This window comes from Dermacentor variabilis, chromosome 1, assembly GCF_050947875.1.
Source record: "Dermacentor variabilis isolate Ectoservices chromosome 1, ASM5094787v1, whole genome shotgun sequence".
NCBI classification, from domain to species: domain Eukaryota; kingdom Metazoa; phylum Arthropoda; class Arachnida; order Ixodida; family Ixodidae; genus Dermacentor; species Dermacentor variabilis.
The window spans coordinates 84,308,629-84,335,383 of record NC_134568.1 but is presented as its reverse complement, the minus strand read 5'-3'; the positions used below and the strand labels follow the sequence as shown (position 1 = coordinate 84,335,383).

Below are 26,755 nucleotides of genomic sequence, written 5' to 3'. Positions count from 1 at the left end.
GTCCCACGGTTGTCCCATAAAAGCTTTTTTGCGTTTTACATATATTTGAATAAGTGGCAGCGGGAGCTAAAGCTTCCTCTTAAGCCTAAGCTACTCGTTAGAACAGATGCCAGCCAACAATGATGACGGACACATTATTAGCCAAGGAGGCCGGCTAATGCCTAACAGTATTTACAAATGAAACCTTACCATGTACCAACACATCGTTGGTAGCGCTTATGTGGGGGAAAGGAATGACCATGTTAGGCACGCCTACGTTGGGAAAGTTAAATTATTAAAGCTCATTATTTCGCGATCGAGTTTCAGATAGGTTTATTTAACATCAAATAAAACGAAAATAAACAATAAGTGAGGGCCTTCGGATCCAATGACTATATGCCTTCATGTAAAATAAAGCTTTTTTTTTATAAAACAAAGGAGGCTTCCTGTTTGAAATGCCCCAGTACTTACAGGCTTCATCGCCCGAAACATGAAGAGCACGCGATACCTGGATGGCCTTGAGCCCACGAAAAGCCAACACCCAGCATTCCTAGAAACTATTCTTTCAATGTGGCATGGTATGAAAAACCGATAGGGAACAATCCGCCGTAGGGTGGCAGCAGCATGTCCGGATCAGCTGCAGTGGCCCTGTGCGCTTGTCGCCATTGATAACGTACTGCGAGAGTTATTGCTGCTTCAATGTTAATCCTCGCTGCGACAGGCTATCGTCGATTGAGGCTTTGAGTTGGCTAACTGTTGGCATTTTAACCCGCCAACAAGACTTATAAATTTTGCGATTGATAACGCGATATGAGGAAAATTTTCACGCATAATGGCGCTTCCGGTGTGGCCGTGCTGTTCTGTATGGCAACAGAAGCATTCAAATGTTCTGTCATCTGGTGGGAAGGCAACACGTCGCTTGCGGTGTCACCTCCAACGATATCCGCTTTCTTCAAAATGACGAGCTAGGCAGGCGATATGGCGGTGTATGTGTGCCGGGACCCATCTGTTCATCGCCGTTGGACGAGGTTCCGGTTAGTGCCGCTTGATAGTTGAATGCATGAAGCGTCCGTAGGCGGCAAACAGCCCGCTACTTATTTTTGTACACGCAGTTACCGCATGCGATATTTTGTTTTGTGACGTCACGCGATATTTCATGCCAAGTGGCGTACCCAGGGTCATAACGAACGTCAGAGAAATCAAGCGAGTAGAAAACGCCTGAGGGCCTTCTTGTGCAGGGAACAAGAGGTCGTACCCGGAATAATGGATAACTCGACTCTGGATTCATGTTATGCCGTCGCAGCCCTGCATTAACATAAAACCACTTGAAGAGCTCGCTCACCGGACGGGGAAGCCCCCAGTCTACACGCGTAAATTGGCGCCAACCAAGACGCTGATTAGAAATGCACAGGCGTAGGATTTCCCTCTTGGAGTACATTTTCGAAACTACCTACCGACGCGGTTTTACGATAACTGTCTCTGAAAGAGCTGCGTGCTCGTAAACGCATACGAAAGATATCCTGTGTATATTATTCACAAAGCTTCAACAGCTGCTCCCAGCTTTTGAAACACCAGCAGCATTCAGAAATAGATTCATGTCTGTTAGGTTGACAAGCAGATCACATTAGTCTCTCTGTTCCTTTCTGTTCCAGTGTCTTGAAATATGGTACGACAAATTCCATCGCATGAAAAACGCGTTCCGTATGGCAGACGGAAATCACTGATGCCGTTTGCACTCTTCAGCCGTTGAATGTGTACAGTGGTACTTACTATGGTTTTTCATGCCCTAATCCCAGCCACGTCACAGAACCTCCGTAGTTAATGTGTATATACACGGACAAAGCCTTCTAGTGCGAGCGTACTTCTTTCACCTTGTGATCGTCGTTACAACAAATTTTAGGTCTATGTTAGATCTTGTATAAGAGGTAGTGGTTTTAAAGGATATCGTAAACAACCAAACTATGCTACAGTGAAATAGAAGGGCACACACTCGTATGTATGTAAAACCTCAAAGACAACTTTAACAGCACCTTTAAGGTACCACAACTAAATCATAGCGACAAGCGATAGCACTGAGTCATCTAAATGAGTAGTTTAGGGAGCCGTTAGACGGAGGCGAGACAGGCGCCGCCGTTAACGGCATCACAGAGGTTCTCTTTTTGGTTGTTCTTTATAATTTTTAAATCAAAATCTTCGTTACAATGAGACATCAGTTTACGGGACAGCTGCTCCCTGCTCGCGCAGTGATCCTGTCCAACGCCATGCTGTCGAGCAACGCTCTGGAGGGCACGTACGTGGCTATGGGAGGTTACGACCAGTGCCTGCGCACGCGCGTCTACCTGTCCGACGGTGAGCTGGACTTCAAGGGTCAGTACTGTTCGCTGTTCTACATGCTGCCGCCAGCGTACTTCGAGACATTCATCAAACGCTTCCACGAGATTGGAGAGCTGACGGTAAGTTCTGTTTGTGGATATTCAATCACGCAGCGATTTGCGACAACCAATTTACAATATTTAGAACTTAATAATATGGTCAGCGTGATTCACGAGAGTAAAATTCTTGGAGACTAAAACTAAATATTGACAGCTAATAATGAAGTAGCGCCGGCGTGATGTCAGCCAATGTTTGTACAAAACTCCTGCCGCTGCAAGCAACTCGTGGAAGGCGAGTGGCGCTACCAGTACACTTTTCTATGCATTGAGTCCCTCTTGCTTTTCCTTCAACTACTGCAGAAATTGGTGCCCATTCAAAGCAAAAAAGCGCAGCTTTTTTCTAGGTGACACGTTCTGGTAACCTGAAAGAAGCAATTGTGTCTTGCCGCAAAGTTGCCTTTAGCGATTACAGATACACTGTACGTTAGTCAACGCGCTTTATTCGTCGTACCCGCCGCGGTGGCTTAACGGCTATGGTGTTGCGCTGCTGAGTACAAGGTCGCGATATCGAATCCCGGCCGCCGCGTCCGCATTTCGATGGGGGCGAAATGCAAAAAACGCCGGTGCCCCGTGCACTGGGGGAACGTTAAAGAAACCAAAGTGGTCAAAATTATTCCGGAGTCCCCCACTACGGCATGCCTCATGATCAAATCGGGGTTTTGGCACGTAAAAAAAAAAAATAAACCTGCAACATGCTTTCTTCATTATACTGAAGACTGGGCTGTCCTACTTAAACAAGTATAAGTTTTGCTAATGCCGGCCAGCGTGACTCAGTGGATGTGGCGTCCTGATGCTGAGCCCGTGGTGGGGTGGCAGGTTCCACTTCACGTCGCAGCAGCCGCACTCCAACAGCGGCGAATTGCAAGAATGCCCATGTACTGTGTTTCGGGTGCACGATAATGAACCCCACATGGTGAGGACTAATCCGGAGCCCAATACTACGGCGTCGCTCAGAGCCCTTCTGTTCTTCTGGAACACTAAAAAACCCCATTTAGCAATCAAGTTTTCCTATTTGTATTCGTCTAGATAATGCACTGGCGGAATAAATCTCACATACTCCTATCACTGGAAATCATACAAAAATTGCGAAATTCAACCACGGGAATTCTGACTTCCATTGTAACAACTCCGAAGTCATTGCAATATTACGAGTGACGTTTTACTACAGTGAGTGGCTCTTGTTCCACCTATAAAAGTACATATGTGCCAGGGCTCTGGCTAAAGGTGCATACGCAAGCGCTTGACGTCTGTCGAATCATTCCATACTGTTTCGTCAACGGTGCTTTTAAGATTTCCTTGAGGCAGAAAGCTCGATTTGTCAGTTACCTTCGTTGTGAGGTTAGGTTGCCCCATGAGCTTTAGACACAAACGGTGTTATGCTGTTTCAGCGCAGTAGTCGGTTTGAACCGATTGTTTTTTTCTTTTGTTTTGTTTTTTCAGGACCCAGAGTCCAAGCTTAGCAGAGTGCGCACTTGAAAAAATAAGGCAGAATATTGTGCAAACATGCTCCACAGTGCCAAATGTGCCACGCAATAAAGAAGATATTAAAGGTAGATTAGCAGAATTTAACAACCTTTTCTTTTTGAGAGCTGAGCAAAGCAGTGGGAACACTGAAAAAAAGAGGCACGACGAGGAAGAGACCGAAAATATTTCAACTGCGTTTATTTGCTTCATATATGAAATTGAAGCAACAACTACACCAATGCATGTTCCAGACAGTGTAAGAATACAGAAAACCTTGTGAGAGAGCTGTGCATCATCATCAGCGCCACCTAGGAAATAATAATGTGCATCAGATTGACTGCCTCAGGCCTGTTAGTGCGTAACCGTCTGCTTTTTCATTTCACCACCACAGGGCCGGAAGAATCCTCTCACAGCAACGTCGGCCGATGAATTTCAGAGTGTCGACACGAGAGGCGCCCTCTGTACACCCTCAACCTGCACTGAAGAAGACATGACTTTCATTATCCGATCCAGTAAGGCACGCTGACTAAACATCGACGTGGCTTGCGCTATTCTTTCGCTGCGCGAAGCGTTATACCAACGTCCTTTGAGTAGGATTCCTTGTGAGAGACGCCAGAAAGAAAAACGGACACAACACAGTAAATAAAGTAAGACTCATGGACTGAGCATTCTACGTGTCAGGCTTAAGAGAAACAGCGTTGGGGGTGAACCTATGGGCGTCTGCGTCCGCATATATATCTTGAGACGACGCATTTCGTGAGCTGAAATTATTACGATTGATGAATTGACGTTCATTTAAATCAGCACTCGCTAGCCCCCTTTCGCTTGGTTAGGTCCGAGTCGCCTACTACACTAGGCGTCGCATTGATGCGCGTGAAGCTCAGTTTTTCCTGTTCTGCGCATTCAATTTATGGATTCCGTAAACAATAAACCATGTTTTGTTTAACAGTTCTGACAGAGCGTACGAAAAAACGCTTGCCTATACAATTAAAGATGCGCGTGCACTAAACAATTGCAGAACGTTCTCAGCACGTCAAATGTCGATCGTCAACACCAGCAAAGAACATTGTCACGGTGCAATTCAGCTAACCGGCCTTGCGGAAGATGAAAGCATTTGGCGAGCGACGAGGGGGACAAATTTGGGGAAATGTTAATTGTAATTTCTTTACATTATTTTCAGTGTTCATACTACGTGATTAATTTTCTTGCATCACTAACATTGAAGTTATTCTTTCTCGCAAATTTGTAAGTGAAATTTAAAATCTATGGTCAGCAGCTTTATCCACCTGAGTTGCTTGAGTCTTGGCCAATCACCCCTTGTGGATATGGGCCATAAGTTTAGAGGAAAACAGACCAAAGACAAAACAAGTATGCTCAATAGGAAACGACAACAACAAACCACTTTAAGGTTTCCTTAATATATATTGTATATAGTTAATCTCTACACCGCGTTGTTCTCGAGGTACTGGTAACCCTGCCGCCGCTAGCTTAACCAGGCACGAAACTTCGCAGTAGTTGACGCCTTGCTTCTATCATGTTGGTGCATGAAGAGACCCCAGCTCCGTCATCCCGCCACATGCCCAAGACTCAGGAACGTTTTCCAGAACTAGTGGTGTGGCCCTGGAAGACGGGTTTGCCATGTGTGAACATGTAAGCAGTCACAACAGGTAGGATGCCACGTTCATGCTGGTAAATGTAATATTCTATCTCCGAAGAACGGCTCATGCTTGGCTTGACAAACATGAAAATGACTTAAGCAGCTGGGAGACTTGCAAGCATAAACTCCTCGATCTGAGACAGAAGTGCGTTGGACATCCAGATAGCGCCTAAACTCTATCGTGCGTCACCTGTTTAACATCGATGGAGCCCTACATAGCATTTATACAGGACGTGCTGGCTCTTTGCAGGAAAGCTAACGATAAGGTGGCGAAAATTGAGTATCTCGGGCGTATACTCAAGAGTATTGTAGACGTTTTCAAGCTCACTGTTTTCAGAAATTATGCCATAGTTCAATTTATTTTTACCGAATGTCGATGTAGCGAGCAAGCCAAGAACCGTCACCTAACACACCAGTTCACCATGCTATCGATTAGTGGGGCCCTATAACGTAAAACTATTCCAATATGTTTTTATTCCAATCTCCTGACGTCAAATTTGCGTAACCACCGAGGCAAGCACCGGGCGGTCACCCGCAGGGTTGTCTGAACAGACCAATCAAATGCTCCCCTCGTTGAAAGAAGGTTACTTTTGTTTGCTTGAAAAACTAATAACATTGCCTACACTGAGCGGCTTGTCTTATCTAATTGGCTTACAAGAGGCGAGGAGCACGCTCAAGTGGAGAGGGATTCAATAGGGCCGAGCCACTCCACTGAAAGTCGATAACGGCATTAAGAAGGCGGTGCCGGCGTCTGCAATTGGTCCGCTTTCCCTTACTTAGCTTGCGGTGGCTGGTCGAAAATCGCGGTGGCATCCAACGGAAGCCTAAGAATGACTCTAAAATGGATCCTCAGCAAAGAAGACTTGGCAGAATGAGGTCGTAAGCGTGGCGAAAGTGCTCGAAGACGTTACACGGCCACGCAAGAAGTTTTATTATACGCAAATAAACCCATGCTCTCCGACCGGTGTGAGTACCCAGTGCCTGTGCGATCGGCGGCAGCCATCTTTTATTCCTTTCGGAACAGGGCAGTGCGGCTATTCAGGAGAAAATTCGGTTTTGTTTGGCATAATAATGCATCTTGAACGCGTGCGCGTCACTTTGACGCAGTAAGTTTTTGCGGTTTTGTAACGTCGCGGCAGAGGCAGGTGAAGTGGTTGCAGCCCGAAAACTTCTGACCAATAGCCGAGGGCTAATGGCGAAAAGGCGTCGAATCAGAAATAACTATTTTTGTTTTGTTCGGTCAAATTATGCCTAATCAGTGTGTACACGTCATATGGGGAGCTATCGCGGTTTTCGTGACGTCGCATGACGGACAGGTGAAGTGGGGGGTGGTCCAAAAAAGTGACCAATCGCGGTGGGCTGATTGCAGAATTGGAATAGAAAGGTATAGAATATATTCATAAATAATAGTTATAGAATATAGTTATATATTATAGTTGTGTAATATAGAAATGTAATATAGTCATCCGTGGACCCACTGTCGCCACACCAGCAGCCACCGACAAAAGGCGTGGCATGCCTCATCCGCTGTGCATTGAAAGCGTTGTCATCAGCTAGTCTTCTGTAGAACTTTCGTGCCGACAACGTACCCTCCGTTTCAAGTCGTCGTTCACAGGAAGTTTGAAAGCCCTGGCTTTCCATCTGTCTGCTCCGTGCGTGCTCACAACGCCCTGCCAGGTCCCATACTACTACATCGCACAGACCCAAACTTTCTCGCCGCGCTACCCAAACCCAGCTGACGGGCGAACTCCTGGTCACCAACCAATCCGCTTTATCTTCTCTCCTATATTGGACATCTCGCTCGCCATTCGACAACATCCACGCGTGCAGTACGCACTCAGGGCTTTTACGTACAGTATACAAAAAACTGTCAATATACAAATGCATAAGCAGCTCTCAAATCGTTGTCGGTACCCGTGGCTAGCCGCCTGATAACTTGCGCTCATGTTGCTTGTTCGCTACCGATACATGTAGCTGATTTCTTGTACAGTCAAATAGAGAGGACATGCACGTATGCTGAAGTGCGAGTATTTCTGTGCCCGCATATAAACGTAATGGCTTACTCGCGTCATCGACGTTTTCTGCTCGATTCCTCAATACGGCGTTGTTAAGGGCGTAACAGACTTAATATAGCACGTCACAGGCACATGCTGATCAATAACTTTCAGCCAGTTCTTTCTCACGGTCTTTTTTTTATTGTTTCAGTATTGACCCTGTATGGTGGAAACGCCACCGTGATGCACTGTCGGACAGACGACCCAAAATCACTGAACACAGTCCATATCATTTGCCTGTAGGTATCGATAACTTCGTTATACGCTTCTCGCACGTATATTTTCGCTTAATATATGCAAATATAGACAATGCTAAGGCAGCATGGACTGTCAAAACATTGCAAGAATCAAGTGCAAGATTGAATTCACAATATACTGACAATGCAATCGCATTTTAAATTGTTTTCAGTACACATAATAATGCACGATACTGGCAGCACAACACATAAGCAAGACCAATGGGAGCACGCGGATGCAGGAAACTCTAAATATATGACATGAAGGACAGCTTCTGCACTCAGCATTATTTTTTCACTTACGTTTGACAGTTTGTGGGATTATTCGGCCTCATCACAATGACAGTAAGGTTGAGCCATTACTGCCTTCGGAATCAGCACAATGTACTGCTTAGGGGAGTGGCGCATCAACGAATGCACTCCTTACGGAAGCCATCCAAAAAGGAATGTTACGTGCCGTTGAACGAACAGATCCGACGGCATACGCATGCTCACATTGTTACATAATACATACAGCTTTGCAAAAATTTGATGACGACTGAGTGTTTTATATGCGGTCATACGCACACAGTTATACTTAGTTTACATGGTATGCTCGGTTCAATCATACGCTTACTGAAGAAAGAGAGTCCTCGTTCTCGTCAAGTGCTGCTTCATTGCCCACACTGTGTTGTCGTACTTCATCTGAAGCTACTCTTCCGCATTCATGTCAACACTGCGAATATTGGCGCAAATCATTTCTTTGATATTTACTCGAGAGTGCTACCTCTAGACTAATTGTTTTCTCTACACATTTCAGATCAATCCTTGGTTTTCTACTACTGCTAGTTTTTGTCGGCACAGGGACTGAGCTAATAATTATGAAAAGATGCCCAAAAAAGAAACATTCTGCTGGTAAGCGCTGTTTTGTCTTCATTGCTTCCCATTTTTTTCAGGGTGATACTGAAGTGGTTCCAATATCCCCGTTCACAGTTTTCATTGCATGCTAAAAAGAGTATGCCTTTGCTGTTCTTTTGTCTTTTTCTCTTTTTTGCATGTGCTAATAACATTAAAAGTGTCCTAGTTATTAATGCGATACCATTTTATTTCATTTATTTCTGTAAGCCAATCTTCATACTTTCACTATGTAAAATGCAGTAGCCAGAGGCGAACTTCTTCCAATATCTCCAGTTGGACACTTCTTCAGCCTGCCTATTGAAAACATGCTTTTTCTGCGGACCATAGTCCTCCCATATTTAGCAAACACAAATAAAACTGCCGTAACCATGCGCCGTGGAATTTTGCATTGCAATTTATTCAAATGTTTTCATAATGATCAGCATAATTCAAAGCAGAAAGTGAGACATATATTATTTTTTGACTTACGCGGGTAGCACCATAGGTGTTGTTTGTTGCTTATTAGGCGACAAAAGTCTAGAAAATATGTTATCGAAGAGCTGGAGCAAAGATTCCAGTAAAATGTGACCTGAAATTCTGTTTCGTCTCTGGCGTGACGTGATTCTCCTGAAACAAGAGAACAGCATCTATTTCCACGGTTTGCCACAATGCACAAGATACGCGGGGGTATACATATGTACAGTGAATATAAATTAGACTACGGAATGAAAGAATCGAGGGATTGCGGACCGGTACATAGCTCTGATATTTAGCCGATGCTGTGAGTTCTAAAAGTTCGTGTGTAGCGTTAGCAATGTTTCCACTGGTTATGAAAGTGCGCCAGTTTAAAGCCCCACTCAAATCAATGTAAATTACCATGTAATCGTAGACTCGCATAGACTACTGTTTTCTTAATGTTATCAGTAAGTTAAAACAGAACATCCACGTCTGATGGGCAACCAGCTCAATATACGCAACCCAACTTCATCAATTCTACACTAAAAAATATTCGAATCAGCTACAGTTTAGTCGATGTGGATGCTGATGTTTGTAGAAGGGTAGAAAGTTGGGCGAGTTGGTACGGTAACATATGCTTGGATTGTAGCGCGAAGTGGCGCGCACAGAGACTAGACGCAGACAGGACGAGCGCGAGCGCTCGTGCTGTCTGTTTCTAGTCTCTGTGTGTGTCGCTTCGCGCTACAGTCCAAGAATGGGATGTTTGCAGCCCTCGTAAATAACTTGACGTAACTTGACAAGAGGAAGCTGCCGAAAGCCGATTGTTGCTTGATAACCTTCATTTTCGCGGTGCCTGTTACGTTTTCTTCCCGTTTCTAACAGGCGGGCCTCTGAGACTCATCTTGTCCTTCTCAGCTATCACGAACACGTGGTATCTGCTACGGATGGATGTAAAGCCAGAGCGCAAACCGCTCAAGTTCATGGCTGGCCTGAAGGTCATTATGGCATTCTGGGTTGTATTGGGCCACACCTACATACTTGTACCGACTGGATTCTTCCGTGAGTGAATTCTTACGATCATACAAAAGAGAACGGTAATCAGTCTATATAGGCTTACGCGCTGATACACGAAAATGTCGGGGTCAGGCAGTCCATTTTGAAACGAAGCTCTGTTTACGGCTGTGAGTTTAACATATCGGATCTCTTCTTTTCCACCTAACGTTCTCTAGACGTATGTTTTACTGAAAATCAAAATTCAATAGGTAGGTAAAATGCCATGTTGAAGTGTTCTAAACTGCTAATTGCTGAAATTAATGGCACGTGTTTACTTGAGAAACTCGATGCAAGCATACAATCTTACAAGCTTCTATTGGCAAACATAGAGATAAGAAGTGGTGCGGTCTCAGCTTGGTGCTAAACTCTTGCAAGTGGTACTTGTATTGGTCCGAAGAAGCCTACTCAATGAGCACGAGTGCCTCGGTTGGAACGTTGTAAACCCACCGGGGACTCCACCTTTGTCCATCTCTACAGTTCATACAAGTTGCCATGTGCTAGTTCCCCAGCATGTGCCTCCTCACTGTAGTGTACTTTTCAAAGTCTACCTTAATTGTGGAGGCACTCAATGAACCAAGTTGGGCAATGCCAGCGCCGTGCCTTTCCAGACGTCGATCATACATGAACGAGCGATTTACTCATTTTGTTAGGCACTGTCAAGTCACGTTAACCTCAAGATCTAATAAATGACAAACAGACCAACTCGCGTGCCAGCTAAATTCACACGGGTTCTCGTGAAGTGCTTCAGGCGATTAATTTCTCATATAAACGGCGTGTACCCTAGCTTCGAAAAGTTGTAGCTCAAACCGTGTGCTCGCTTTCGTTTATATATAAAATCTGACATGGACACAAATGCGTTCCACAATGCGTTTTGAACATACAGAAAGCCTTCTTATTCAAAGTTACTTTATTCGAATTCTATCGTCATGCAGCCTTGACGCGCAATAGCAGTACTTGAGTTTTATACTGCATTTTCATCAGTTGCTCTTCAAAGGTGCTCTACCTAGTAACGAAACCCAGAGACTAAGCCCCCGCTTGTTTTCTTTTATTGCTTTTTGTTTTGTTTTGTTATTTACTAGGCCGTTTATAAATAAGGGACCCAAAGTTAAAGGCCGATATATCGGCCAGGCGCTTATATTATTTTACTTAAATAAATAAACCAGCACTATGAAGGTCACGATGACAGGCCACGATTGCTTCATCAAAGTTAGTTTAATTATCACATGTATATGGCTGGGAACAGATAAGGATAAAGATAAGACCTCCTCGATAACATTGTATCCGCCCTACTTCGGTAAGGATCATCGTAAGTATCGTAATCATTACTGACAGATCACATTGGTTTGTTCGTATTCAGGCTTAGCGCTGCCTAACTTCGCGCGCAAATATTTAAGTGGAAAATAAAGACTGCGTGACCCGGAGCAGCCGAAAAGATGGCCGATACCTTCAGTTAGATGCAGATAAAGAATAAAATACATCCACAAAGTCCCTTAAGTACGTTAAATCCGCAATATACGTTAAAGAAGTGAACAATTATAGGTCCAATAGCTTGCTTTCAATATTCTATAAAATATTCACCAAGATAAATTCCAATAGTATCACGGCAACACTTCAATCATACAAAACAAGAGAATCGCTTCAGGAAGCGATATTCTACAATGAATCACTCCCATGTCATCAATCAGGTAATTGAGAAAGCTACGAAGTACAACCAACCTCTCTGTATGGCTTTCATAGATTATGAAAATGCATTTGATTCAGTAGGAATATCAGCAGTCACGGAGGTACTGCGTAATCAAGGAGTGCAAGAGGCATACATGAATATCTTGGGAAATATCTACAAAGATTCCACAGCTACCTTGTTCCTCCACAAGGAAAGTAGAAAATTGCGTATCAAGAAAGGGGTCAGGAAAGGAGACACAGCCTCTCCAACATTATTCACTGCATGCTTAGAATAAGTATTCAGGCAATTAGACTGGGAAGGCTTAGGAGTGAGGATCAACCGCGAATATCTCAACAACCTTCACTTTGCAGATGACATTGTCCTGTTAAGCAACAATGGGTATGAATTGCAACAAATAATTGAGTCCTTTAACCGATACAGTGTAAGACGGGGGGGGGGAGGGGTTGAAGATTAATACGCAGAAGACGAAACTTATGTTCAATGACCATTCGAGCGAACAAGAATTCATGATCGCCAGTCAGCCTCTAGGGTCTGTGCAGGAGTGCGTTTATATGGGTCAATTACTCACTGATCATGAGAAGGAAACTTAAAGAAGAATAAAAATAGGTTGTAGCGCATACGGTAGATATTACCAAATCATAATTGGAAGCTTACCACTATCGTTGAAAAGAAAAGTGTACAATCATTGCATTCTACAGGTGCTAACGTATGGGGCATGAACTTGGAGCTTAACAAAGAAACTCGAGAACAAGTTAAGGACCGCACAAAGAGCGATAGAACGAAAAATAGTAGGCTTAACGTTAAAAGATAGGAAGAGAGTGGTGTGGATCAGAGAGCAAACGAGGACAGCCCATATTCTAGATGACATCAACAGGGGGGGGGGGGGGAATGGAGCCGGGCAGGCCATGTAATGCGTAAGGCAGATAACCGGTGGACCATCAGAGTTACAGAATTGGTACCAAGGAAAGGGAAGCGCAGTCGAGGATGGCAGAAAATCAGGTGGGGTGATGAAATTAGGAATTTCGCAGACGCGGGTTGGAATCAGCTAGCGCAAGACAATGATAACTCGAGATCACTGGGAGAAGAGGCAATCGTTCTGCAATGGACCTAAAAATAGGATGACCATGCCGATGATGATGATGAGGATGATGTCCGCAAAAAAAGTGCGCCACACTAGTAGTGAGCACAGCCTTGTTAGCTCTATCACATAAGAGCCACGACACCGAAAGGGACACGAATCGTACCTTAGCATAAGCCCTCGTATGTCTTTGTCAGACGCTATCTACATAGTCATTCACCCTGAGCAAAGATCATGTCACGTTGACAGTACCACACATCCGCTGGTGCTGCCATTGTCTAAAGTGATTCGGTGGTATCGGATTACACAGGCTAACTCTTACCAATTACTTAAAGTACTTCCCTTCTTTATCAAAATATCGCGTATAACGAAGCGCTCGTGAAGCACCACTGACGGTTTCAACGCAATGGTTTACCGATTTCCGAAAAATGAGTTGTATTAAGACGCTGTAATGTTTTGCAGCGCAGTATAAGATTTGATTCTTCTAATGATTTTGTCTCACACTGTGGTGTCATCACTTACATTTTAATTTTAGTGTCGCGAGTTTCCCATACATTATAGGGGATGATCATTTTCAATTTTCCCGGAATTTTTGAAACTTGCCTGTTGCAGATTACATAATTCTAGTCCTTGAGCTAGATTATTCAGAGGCGGACACTACTTGAACAAGAAATCGAAATATTCAACTAAATAACTTTCTAATGAATTACTTTAATTCATATATTGTAACTTACGAATTGTAGACGTTGATTTAGCAAGGTGTGTCCACTTGGAATAAATATTCATAATGACAGCAGTTTGGAGATATGCGCTATCAAACTCGCCGTAAAAATGCACTGTTCTTCACTTACTTTAACAAAACGGTCTTCCATGCACTGAGGCACAAAAGTAACTAGAATGCTCATGTATTTCGTCCCACGCTTTAGGAAATACTGCCTCCAAACTGGTGCTTTCCTGAAGATTCCTTTCAAGTGGATATGTCTTGTAACCTCACCGGCTAATTCGCAATATATACTTTAGAGTAATTAAGATGTCAATTAGTGATTTTTATTAGTTAGTCGAATATGTTTCTCGATTTCTCGCGCTAGTAATGTCCACATCTTCGAATAATCCAGCTCATGGACAAAAATTATGCTATTATTCTATCTTCCACAGGCGATTTATTTGAATTCCGGGAAAATTAAATATGATCACCCTGCACATAGCAGATCACTTCTGCGGAAACCCGAAAGTTGGAGGAAAGTTCATGAAAGGGAATAGTTGTCATCCAGCCGACTGTAGCACTAAGCGACAAAGAAGTACTTGCAGCTTCGGCTACATTCAGGCAGCTCACAATTTTTTTCCCTTCACATATGCATACATTTACTTAAACGTGGTTTATTGGCGCAATAGCGACTTGGCCTATTCTGCGCCACCACATATATGTATATTACATACAGTACCTTGCATTCTTTGAGTTCGTTTACCGCAGTACTCACGGCATGTAGAGTGCGGAGAACTATGCGCAATTCATTTTGAGCTTCGTGTGCGCTATTTTCAGATTCTGTTTACACCATGGAGTACATGACATGGAACGTCACGTTTGAGTTCATCATCAATGCTCTCCTGAGCGTCACTACGTTTTTCTTCATTAGGTAAGGAACAGCGACGTTGTGTGTGTATACTAAAGGGGGTGTTTAAAACCACTAGGCAGCAGCTACCCTCTGCTTACCTACATGACTTTCTTTTCTAGCGGTTTTCTACTTTCGTACCTGGTAACACAGTCTCGGTCAACTGTCCTCAAGAATAACTTGCTGATGGTTTACATAAGCCGAGGAGTTCGCCGTTACATCAGGTAAAGTATCTTGCTTTATAGGGGGCGTTTGAAGATTAGGGCATGAAAATGTGATTCATTTCTGAAAGAAACAAATTTTATCGTGCCGACAACGTTCCTGTGTTTAACACCTGTTTTTTTATGAGCTATTCTAGTGGCGTCAAACTGGGGCCGCTATTAGTACTCGCTATAGCCCCGTTGTAGCCAAAACAGTAGCAAACCGGACAGAGAATTAAGTTGATGCTAAAAAACGACCCCGAAACAAATGACTCGACCTAAATACGAAGGTGAACGACAACGTGATGAACGAAGCATACACCTACGTCGACATGGCTGCCGTACGGATGAGCAGTGAGAGACCAAAACTCGGAACTAAGGGACCGGGGGCCGAATCCACAAGGCTTGTTGTTCGTAAGCGCTCAGTGTCATTGGTCGGCGTTCTTCGCTGATGATATATCCATTATCTGCATTGGTTGGAAATTTTTCTTATGAACAATACTGCCGCGAAAGCACATTGTGAAATCAATAATTCACTCTGGGCTTTCTGCGATGTGCATCGCAGAAAACCCATAGGCGATGATTTTATCATGTTGATATCAGCATCTCGGTAGCCTTAGAGCAGCTTTCCGGGCTAATGAAAGGCGATGTCATGCTACAAGGGTTTTCACTTCCGCAAGTGGCTGGTCGCCCAGTAAGCTCGTCACCATCCAAAGAGTGTGGCGTTGGCCATCGATGCGGGAGGCATCAAACGATGCGGTCGACATTCTTTTCAATTGAACAGTCACTATGGACAGGGGAGTGCCTATCTTGCCGGCACCCCTTTAGGGTCCGACGAGTCGACGGCATTTTATATCTTACACCCAGATCACAGAACACTGGGGACTCGTGAGCTCGCACGAACACACAAGTTAGTATTTAAAAACGCCGCTATGTCATGAGAGACGCCACTGCTCTGTCGTTTCACTAGTTGCGCCGAAGGTCGGCGCCGCTTATAAACTTGGAACTTTCTTTAAATCGTAATAGGCATCGAAAAGAGCGCAAATGCAGATAAAAAATAACGAACATTTTCTTCGAGGGGTGCGCTTACTGATAGCTCACTTACGTAGTCCAATTTTCGATCACGTGGACGGCTTCAATGTTAGTGTCCAAGTCTAATACACTAGAGTGTGGCGACATGCGTTTCATGCGGCTTCCTCTGGACTTGAAATCGTAATTCATCTTTAAACCGCTAATACTCTGTTCTCTTCTATCATCAGAGAGCGCACTTTTTTTTTCCATTTCCACCGTAATGTTATGACACGCTTCGGTGAGTTGTCAGTCCCTTGAAAGGGCCGTAGCGAGCGCCGGCGCTACAAATAGACCTGCTGGATATATATTGCGTTGAAAGGTAAATACAAATATGAAAACATAGACCATTGAGCCCAGTTATTGTTTTTTTATGCTAAACAATACTGTAGAAGCTCATCAAAAGAACCGCGGCGCAGGCTAACCATCCCAACGCTGGTGGTGCTGGTCGTAGGACTGCTGCTACCTCTCATGGGATCGGGCCCCGCAGACGAGGACGCCTACAACCAGCACATCAGAAGCTGCTACCACAACTGGTGGAGGTTGATTGTACAAGCACAGAACTTTGTCGAGGAGGGCCAACTGGTATGCAGTGGTCTGATAACCGCTTCCTTGTGTTGCTTGTTGTCACGATAAAATAAAAAAAACTGCACGTTCGGTCTGTTCTGGTAGCGAAATGGAGGCGTGAAGGGTTGAAGTGTGTGTGAGAGGTCGATGAAATTGTTGTGTGGATAAATTCGTGCATGTCACATTGATCTACACATATTTGTTCGAATTCGCTCCTCAAGTGTATCCTTTTCCAGCTATCTAGTAAATACATTGGGGTGTACCGTGAATGGCGATGCACGTTATTAAGAACCCCAAGTGGTCAAAATTAATACAGTCCCCCACTATGGCGTTCCTCCTAATCATATCGTGCTTTTGGCACGGAAAACCGCAATATTCATTTTTTTCTGTATATTGGGGTAAATTAACATCGCGTTATTATTATTGAGATAACGTATTCGCAATGAAAAAAATTGTGTATGGTTTCGGTCGACCTCGCCGAGCATCTTGTGCCTAATGTTCTGAGTTCCATGGCACAGCCATGGAAACAAGACAAAGTGGACCATACATCAGAAATCGGAGCTTCTTTATCAACAGTGCACTGAACCAAGCAGCAAGTTCTTAACCGGTTCATTCTGCTTGTGGCAACAGTTTTAATTTATTGATTTCATTTGCGACAGCAGCGATCTGTGTCCCCCATCGTTATCCCCTTTCTCTATCAGATCCATTTCGCGCAGTACGCGTAATGGCAGGTACTCTTTGCGAATCACACTTAATTTTTCATGTCGCTGAAGCAGGAAATATAAAGCAAATTGACTCATTTTTCGAGCGCCTTTCTCTCGTATTACGAGCTAACGCCACTTTATTCTTCCGAAACGTTTCTCTGTCATTTCCAGTGCTTCCAACATCTGTGGTATGTCAGCACAGACCTGCAGATATTCATGTTCATTGCTTTCCCGCTGACTCTCCTGCTCCTCAAGTAAGTGAAGAAAAATAAAGCGAGCAAGTAAAAGAAAGACAACTGAAGCAAAACCTCTGAAATAACCAGTAGCGTAATATGCTTCGGAAGAAGACCTGATATATTTTGAACCACACGTCGAAAAGCCATCGCAAGCAATACAACGTACTCCGCCACTCCCACAACCCGTTCATATAAAGCGCGTTTCCCCTTTTCCTCGACGTCGTAGTTCTACAGAAGCAATGGCACACTTATGGAACCGCAATCGAATGCGTCACAGTGAACAAACACACTGAGGCAAAGCTCAAATATTGTATAGTGTTGGCGTGGTGGTAAAGGTAAAATAATATTGTGGTAGTAAAATTGGCGTGCGCAGTATAAAACTGAAATCTATCCTGTAAAAGACTATAAGACCAGCTTCTAAGCAGGTTGTCTGACGTGAGGTCAAAGCAGGATGAAGCGATATCTTATTGACCCTTTTCGCGGAGCAGTTTTTTCTAGAGAAACTAGATGGCGCTTTTCGCGGCGCGCCGCACGTCGCCTCAGCGACAGCGCACGAATACGAAACCATCACCACTTCCACCTTGCTTCTGTCCGAATGTCGGCAAGAGTGAGTGCCGCTCGTTAAACAATGACAAAGGGAGGAGCGCCACGTCCTTTCATCGTAAGTTTCGCGCACAGTATCAACGTACATATACCCCAACTGGCACGAAAACTTACGCCCACTCTATATCGACAACGTGTCAATGAGTGAAGGGGCGCAAACTTGAATATATGCACACCATATGCGCACAATGGACTACAGCGATGGCGCACGAATGGTCGAAGCTGAGTGTTTCATGACGGTACACAAGAGTAAGTGCGTTAGTAGCAATAATGCATCTTTTCTACAAGGTATTGCAACGTACAAAACAGCTACGTTTCAAGTCTAGCGCGCAGCAAGAACAAATCTATCGGAACTGAGCACACTCGCGAGCGATTAAGCAGAAGATAATCAGATAGCGACCGCACCGAGGAAATTTACTGAGTCAGACATGTGACAAGCCGCTCCCTCAAAATATTTGCCAACTAAAGAACGAAGAGCAAAACACACTGATCCTGGTTCAAGTCGTGAGCGGAAAGTTTGGATAGCTTGGAATACATATTTAGCCTTCCTTTTAGAACAAGCAGTATATGCGCTGCTCGCACCGTTTGGACACAGCTTAATCAGCTTCCAAAGCACTTTTGCATGTTCTCAGAAGCTGTGGCCAAAGCTTCGTGTCGTCCACGCAGTCACAGTCTCCGGTATCTCCCGAAACAGAGGTTTGCTACGCCGCGCAGGCATCATACACACCCTCTGTAAATATGGAAGCAACGGAGGCAGCTGAGGCAAGCAATGGACGTGTGACCATATGGTCAAACATGGCAGCGCCTACGGGATCGCCGCGAAGAGGGTCAATAAGCAGCAGGCAGACTGCGACATCGTATGCAGCTTATACACATCGTGAATGATTGTATAGCAGGCGTACCTGAGGTTGAATTTCAAGGTGTTTGGGAAATTGTATCTAGGTCGATTGGTTGCGACGGCTGTGTTGCGTAATGACGTAGTTCGCAGCATGCCTAGCACCAACTAACTTAATTCTACATGCTCGCAGTAGAACAATGAACTGCTTCGATAGTCTAGACGCCATGTATAATTATTACGCACACAGCACCCTAAAAAGCCCCAGCAAAGTTTCAGCTACGTGTCTGCACTTTAATGTCACGGTGTGCAGTGCATAATTATTTGTGTTCATGCTCATGAGCCAAGACAAACTGGGTAAGACAAACAAGTGGCCAAGACAACAAATTACCGCTGCTAGCGGCAATCTAGCGGTAATCTGTTAGTCTTGTTAGACACATTATCGCTGCTAGCGGCAATCTGTCAGCGAGCACTGCATAAGAACATATTGAGCCTGTGTATGAACAAAGTGACCAAGGAGCACTGCGTCCCGGTCAAGTTGAGCATGAGCATCGACCGCATTACATTCGGCCACCAGAACTTTCGGTGTAACGAAACTATTTTGTTAATCTACCGAACGCACTTCCTTTGGCAGCTGGCAAAAAAGAGTACTTCAGGACTGAAATAAATACGACCAGTATGAATAAAAAGTCACTATACCTTAAGTACTTGTAGTAAGAACTGTTTTGCTAGACTCGTTCATATTTTCGCATCTAATTTCATTAGTAAAGCGCATCACATTGCCATCCTTTCTTTTTTTTTGCGTTTATAAATATTTCTGCTAATCCTTGGTAAAAAAATAATCTAATTGTCGATATTATTGCCTACTTCAAAAGCATATATCAGCATTCGCAACAAAATCTTAGGCCTGAGTAACACCAGCCGCTATTTAGCGCTGATAGAAGTGTCAGTATAAATTCCTGGTAAAATTGCAAATACTACCAGTAATTTTTAAAGTCCGAAGATACGAACAAGTTAACGCCGCATTGAATTATAGAGCTTAAGAAGGCGAACATAAAACAATAAATATCGTGCGATAGTTAAGGGAGGTGTCGTCTACGTTGTATGTTAGCTCATGCAATTGCAATCCGTATTCGGAGAAATCGGAAGCAGCCTTCAACACAGCGTTTTACAGCTACGCATGGCGACGAGGTGAAGCTGCATCAGCAAGGCATGGATCTCGATCATGCGAGCACCTGTGATTAGTAGGTTTTCAAGTGAATTGATTTGCGCCGTTCTTTCTTTGGGACCAACTATTTGATGGCACCTAATGTCGTAGACCTATTATGGCAAACTCTCTGCTCTTGTTTAATTCATGAGAAAGGATCTTAAGTCTTCCCCAGTAATCAAATGCTACTCCAATTGTAAGACGAAGCCTACGTACGTGCTTCTGCGCTATGAACTAAAAGCCAACAACGCGCAAAGATAATTCATATTGGCGGTGAATTACCTGAGACCAGCTATGGGGATAAACTGACCGTGGTCAAACCCGGCGACCTACTGACAGACACAACGACGCCTTGTCGATGAGTCACGCTTCCGCTGCAATTACATATTGCCCCTTACTCTACAATCGATTACACATCTCGTCTCTTCTGTATAAATTAGATACCCGAAGACATCCTACGTGATCGGCGGAACCGTGGCTGTGGCCTTCTGCATCCTGACATGTTTCCAAACACATTCCTGGAACCTTTTCTATAGTTTAACCGGTGGATCAAATGATATGAGGTAAGTGAAATAAAATGCTCAGATTCGGTTCAAAATGCTTTGATGTACGAGTTGTTAAACAGTCGAAAGCTGAGAATGGAAATAGAGGCAGCAGACCAGAACAAGGAATCGTTAAAGAATAGCTGTCTACGTGTCTCCTTTAAAATGGTATAAAAGTAGACTACAAAATAAATAAGGCCTATTACCTGGCACGTATGCTACCTGCAGCGTAGAAATAGCACGAACAGCTTGAGCATTCCCGCGAAAGGCAGATAGTTCTAAACCACCCTTGGGAATGAATGCGCCGCGCAGCAGGAAAACGTGGGAGACAAACGAAAGAAGGTGGGAACCGCGGGGGAGAAATTGAGGTTGGAGAAGGCAGGAGAGAAATGCTACTCGCGGCAACGGAAGAAAGCCTCCGCAGCAGGGGGAGGGGGGGGGGGAGGCAGCACGCCTCCTGTCACCATGGCCTCCCGACATTTAGTTCGCTTCTATCTCGGTTGCTATACTGAACCATTTTTAGGAATTCTTGCGGTAAAATGCTACCTGTATGGCGCTGCGCAACTACTGGTGTATAACGAAATTTTCCGGCGAGGCCTCGTGAGTTACTGGGCTGCGTATTTAGCACCAAAGAGACGGTGAATGTCTATATAGCTGCTATGGACTCGGAATAATAAAAACTTCATTGCGCCGCACTTTAATTTCTTTATTTCTGCCAAGCCTTACTTAGCTTCCTTTGTGGAAGTGCTGCGTGTTATTACTTAATGCTCTCTGTGTTTATCGATCTCTTAAACATACCTACGTCATGCCACCCAGCAATACACAAAACCTGGTATTTCACTCCTCAGGAAAATGCAGAGGACACTTCTGTACGTGTACATCCGACCGTTCACCCACGTGGCCACTTACATCGTGGGCATTCTCTGCGGCTACGCAGCGAGTCAACATAAGAATAAGCACATCCACTTGGTACGTCAGTGAGCTCGTCCTTATAATCGACTTAAGAGTATTTTCCGCACAATACTGGTGAATGTAGTAAGCTTGCTGGATTGAAAGAAAAAAAAAAGCACATTCGGAATCGCTTCCGCGTTATCGTTGAGACATGATGTTATAATATCCGGATGCTCGTATCGCCAAATTATTTGCCTAGCGAATACATTAAAACTGTGCCGGGTACTTTGCGTTGTGATACCGATGCGCCATATAATGGTGGTACTAGTTAGCCAGCTGTGCTGTGCTGCTTCAATGAAAAATGACCATCAGCACTTTTACAGCCCAATAGTCCACCCAATAGTCCATCCAAATTGATTAAAAAACTCTATTCCTAGTAAGCTTACGTTGACTTAATGTTAGCGAGACCGCAAATCACTAACGGTTTACCCGCCATGGTATCTTGGTGGCTTTGGCGTTGCGCTGCTACAGGCGTGAAGTCGCGGGACCGGATCCCAAACCACGGCGGCCGCATTTCGATGAAGGCGAAATGCAAAAACGCCCGTGTATCGCGCACTGGGTGCCTATTAGGGGTCATAATTAATCTGGAGTGCCCCACTACGGCGTGCCTCATAATCGGCTGTGGCGAAATGGGCTTGTTGGTTCATCTTGAATGGCTGTAGTTGAGTGCTTAAGGTTAACTCACACGAGTCCAACACGACACCGATTTCGGTCTGCCGACTGTCGGCAGAAGTCGGCAGACCGAAATCGGTGTCGGGTCGGCCTAGTTTGAGTGAGCCTTTAGTAAACACGAGGACAAAAATGGAGACACAGGGCGCTACCCAGAACAATGAAGTTTAATTCCTTGACAGAGCCGAACAAGAGTGCCTTGGAATACACGTCACCCACCATGGGAAATCCGTTGCCACCGCGGAGCAAGCGGACAAGATAAAGCGTGCGAACAAGAATGAAAATTTAGTCGCGCATGCGCAAAAATTGCAATTTTTTTTTTTCGGACAACGCTAAGAAAGTCTTGCTGATACAGGTACCACCGTGACAGTCAAGCTGCTCACTCTCAATTATTAAACGGGTGATTTCAGACTTGCTGCTTCCTAGTATTTCCGTATGATCGAAGAGGGACGCGCACACACAAGCATGGCAATGAAGAGCTAGAAAACCATCTCACGGCGTTTGTGTGTGTGTGTCCCTCTTCGATAACACGGAAATAGTAGGAAGCAGCAAGTGTGAAATCACCCGTTTAATAATTGAGAGCGAGCAGATTGACTATCACGGTGCTTCCTGTATCATCAACACTTCCTTAGCGTTGTCCGACAAAAAACAGAAATTTTTGCGAATGCGCTACTAAATTTTCATTCTTCTTGTTCGTACGCTCTATCTTGTCCTCTTGCTCCTCGGTGCCAACGGGGTTCACGTAGTGGGTGACGTGTATTCGAAGGCACTCTTGTTCGGCTCTGTCATGGAATTAAACTTCATTGTTGTCAGTAAGCGCCCCTCTGTCCGTGTGTCTACTTTCTGTCCTCGTCTTTACTAAGCGCTCAACTACTGCCACTCATAATCACATCGCGCCTTTGACTCGTAAAACAGCACAATTTAATTTAGATTTAACAGTGACGGTTTGTACTATAGCATAAACCGTTACGGTGACCGCTGGCGGATCCAGAAGGGGAGCCCTGGTAATTAATATGAAATGGTTCTCAAGTGATGCGCAATCGCGATTTCGAAAATGCTGGGAGGTCTGCGAGCTTCGTGCGCGCCTGCCCGTGAATATGTGCACTTCAGCTTTGCCCGCTACTCATTGGTTGAGTTCACGCTCAGGATTCGTGGGCCCTGGACTCGTGCGGCTCTGGTTTTGTGGGCTCCAGACTCGTGGTTGAGATAAAATATTGGGCAGTTTTAGGAGAGCGTCGCTTACGCTTCGCTTCGCTCACATTTCCCGCGCCCAGGTGGCAGCAGAGTACCAGGCTTATTACGGATTTGGAAAACACGCACGTGCAATCATCTTGGCTCCACAACGACAACGGGGTCAATTGGAGTCACGCTCAATCACTCAGTCGGCTCTGTAGCAGAGCGAAAGCAGCGTTCTACGTCAGGCTGGCGGCATGAACGTTGTGTGCACGTGCCGTATCGCTTCCACAGAGCGGCTGTGTGCACTTTGTTAGGATATGCCTGTCTGAACGGAGCGCACCGTAATTGATCCGCTAAAACTGTGTATTCAGCGTTGCTCTGTTACGCTGGGGTACACAAATTGAACTCACTCGGTAGTGAAGCATGCGTGCTCGGTATCTTGAAAAGAGTGAGACAATGAGCCGTGCAGCCGAAGCCATTGCCCGTAAGCTAATCATTAATCTATTTCATTCTTACCGTTTCCTTTAACGTTGCTCCTCGTTCGTCCAACGCACGTGCGGGCGATCAGTTGCTGCAGGCTCTCCTGTGGTGTGTGTCCTTGCTTCTCGCCTGCCTGGTGATGTTCGTCACCCTGCCCTGGAACCAAGGCACGCTTCCCGGCGACGTGAGCAACTACATCTACGCCGGCTTCCACCGAATAGCCTGGGCTCTCGCCTTCTGCTGGCCAACGTACGCGTGCGCAACAGGAAGAGGCGGTAAGCGGCACAAGGGCAGGGTCCTCTAGCTGTCCACAAAGGCGCAGTCTGTGAAGTACCTTCGCGAAAATCTTCATTGAAGACCGATATACTTTCGGAATATTTTTAACAGAGCGTTACTAGGGGAAGTTATCTGCCTCGACTCGCTCTCTTCAGGCCATTAGGCACGTTACACTTTCAAAAAGGAGCGAAACGAAAAAGGTACAAATTATTGTTCGTATATGTGTATTGCGTTGGATGAATTAATATATCCTAAATGAAAGCCACGCACCTGCGGCTAAATAATCAGGACTTGTCCTAAGAATAACGCTAAATACTGGTTGTCACCCTGGATACTAATTACACAGGCATATACTGAACTACACGTTATACTGCATTCCACTAGACATTACTTCCCTGTATTTAAAGCGTCAAGGATTATATCTATGGAGCACCTTAAAAGAGCGCAACACGCCCATATGAAAGAAGTGGCCTTGGATATAGGCCAAATAATATTAGATGATGACAATAATCACGTTAATTTCACTAAACCCACATAGACGCTGTTTTTTTTAACTGCACCAAATTTTTAAAAACTTCCTGTGGCAAATAGCCCTATTCTAACCCTTGATATGCATTGTTCAATGAGGCAGCCAATACTACTACAAAAATTCAAAATGCTTAATTGGATAAGTAACATAGTTACGCTAATGAACTTTTTAATTAATTACATCACGGCACATATTTCAATCTGCGAATTGTAGCTGGCGAGTATGCAAGGCATGTCGACTTAGAAAGAATTCTGAAGATGGAACAGGTTTCGAGATATGCGCCGTAAAACGTAATTGCGGTAAGATTGCACTCCTGTACCACTTACTTTATTTGGGGAAGCTCTGTTTTATGCATTGAAGCACAAAAGTAACTGGAACGCCAATGCATTTCGTCTGACAATTTGAAAATTAATATCTCGAAGCTAGCGTAGTCCTGAAATTTATTCCAAGTGGATACGCCTTGTGAACTCGCCGGTTACAATCCGTTGAGTACCATAAGTATCATAAATGTGCCGTAATGTAAGAAATAAAAAGGTAAGTAGTGTAATTATGTTAATTATTCTATTAATCGTTTTGATTTCACGTAGAAGTAGTGGCCGCCTCATTGAGTAATTTAGTTTGATGGTCAGACTTGTGCTGTATGCCACGGGCAATATTTTTTTAACAATTGGCGCAGCTAAAAACAATCACCAGGTATAATGCTTCCGTAGATATTGCTTTACACTTAGAGCACTGTAATTTCGTTCAAATCTGCAAATTTAGAAATCAGGGGCCGAATTCACAGAGCTTTTCATTCGTAAGTGCTATTTGCCATGGGCCGGTCGCCATCCCTAGTATGACCAGCACCGGGATTAGTTGAAATTTGCTCTTACGGATAATTCTAGCATGAGAGCTTGCTGTGAATATGGAGTCCATGGCCCACATACACAAAAGTGTTCTTAAACAAGAACTGTTTTGAATAGCGGAGGCCAGCCAATCATGATGACGGACATATCATTCGCAAAGCCGACCGGCTGATGGCAAATATTAGTTATGAAAAAAAAAAGCCTTGGGAATTCTTTGTTATCATCCACCTATCATGACCGGCTACTCATCGTGATAGCATAGGCGTAACGCCGCTCGAATTAGTGGCGATGCGCGAAAAGAAAAATAATTCGAATAGAAACGTTTATGCCTTCCCAGATTAACCGGTGCGGGGCAAGTCTTTCCCGCTTCGCCATTGAACATTCAAGTGCGCAACTGTTTGACAAAGTTAAATCGACATTAAATTATAAAGTTTTTGTATTAATATTTTCCACTGGCAAGCATCACGACCACGCTTTCGTTCTTGCCCGAACCAACCATGCAAACTGGTGAACTTGTCCGGGCGAAATGCGGCAGTATGAACGCCAGAGGACCGATAAGGAAGAAGTTAACATGTGCACCCGTCACCGATTTCAGATGCCCCATCACGCTGGTATTAAGCGCGAACAAATAAGGTAGAGCATCTTTTACACTTGGTTATTTAAAATTGCGATGTCTGATGGTGAACCTTCCACAGCAGGGCTATAGATAATAACGCTTTCTAGCCTAAAAAACTTAATGCCTCTGTCGCGATGGTCTTCGAAGTTACGCACACCAACCACACAATGAGTGCCCGCGACCTTCGTGACGTTAGCCGACGCTAAGCTCTGAATAGTACTCACAGTTCCATCGGCACTCCGCGTGGGCAGGTGCACAGTAGTCCCATGACGCGGCGGTGCTGCAGCGCTAGCTTCTTGAAGGTGTGCCCACAGGCGTCCTGCCCCCTAAGACCTCCCGCTTGGCGGTGAGGTCGTCTTGGGCGACCCGACTATCCAGGTGACCGATTCTCTGGCCCTACGTTCTTCGCACGAGCACTACCATTCGCAACACTTCGTTGCCGATCACAGCGACGCCAATTCGTTTCGTTTCCCAAACACTGGCGCATACCCACTATGGGGCATCGGCCAAGAAGCAGGCGGCTTTCCGTATGGTCAGAATTAACGCAAGACTAGATTTGAACAGTGGAGCGTGGGTCTAAATAACTGTAATTTGGAAGTGCAATGAAAACATTGTGAAGAATTTTGATAAAATAAGCCAACTCGACCATAACCGTTGTCGTCTTCTTCTAAG

The 26,755-nt window shown here is 44.7% G+C and overlaps 1 protein-coding gene across 3 annotated transcripts in view; it reads left to right on the top strand.

The window, feature by feature from the left end:
* The window catches only part of LOC142580065 (nose resistant to fluoxetine protein 6-like), a 78,245-nt gene that overhangs the window by 48,635 nt on the left and 2,855 nt on the right, over positions 1–26,755 (top strand). For 2 of the 3 annotated variants that reach the window (XM_075690845.1, XM_075690838.1), the window contains exons 2-13: positions 2,224–2,432; positions 4,267–4,387; positions 7,738–7,825; positions 8,622–8,716; positions 10,037–10,213; positions 14,510–14,603; positions 14,702–14,803; positions 16,267–16,432; positions 17,290–17,372; positions 20,440–20,562; positions 21,390–21,510; positions 23,906–24,092. In XM_075690845.1, coding sequence (XP_075546960.1) covers positions 2,241–2,432; positions 4,267–4,387; positions 7,738–7,825; positions 8,622–8,716; positions 10,037–10,213; positions 14,510–14,603; positions 14,702–14,803; positions 16,267–16,432; positions 17,290–17,372; positions 20,440–20,562; positions 21,390–21,510; positions 23,906–24,092 — 1,549 coding nt within the window. In that variant the 5' untranslated portion in view covers positions 2,224–2,240. The remainder of the gene's footprint in view (positions 1–2,223; positions 2,433–4,266; positions 4,388–7,737; positions 7,826–8,621; positions 8,717–10,036; positions 10,214–14,509; positions 14,604–14,701; positions 14,804–16,266; positions 16,433–17,289; positions 17,373–20,439; positions 20,563–21,389; positions 21,511–23,905; positions 24,093–26,755) is intronic. The other variant, XM_075690849.1, reaches the window with a different exon arrangement.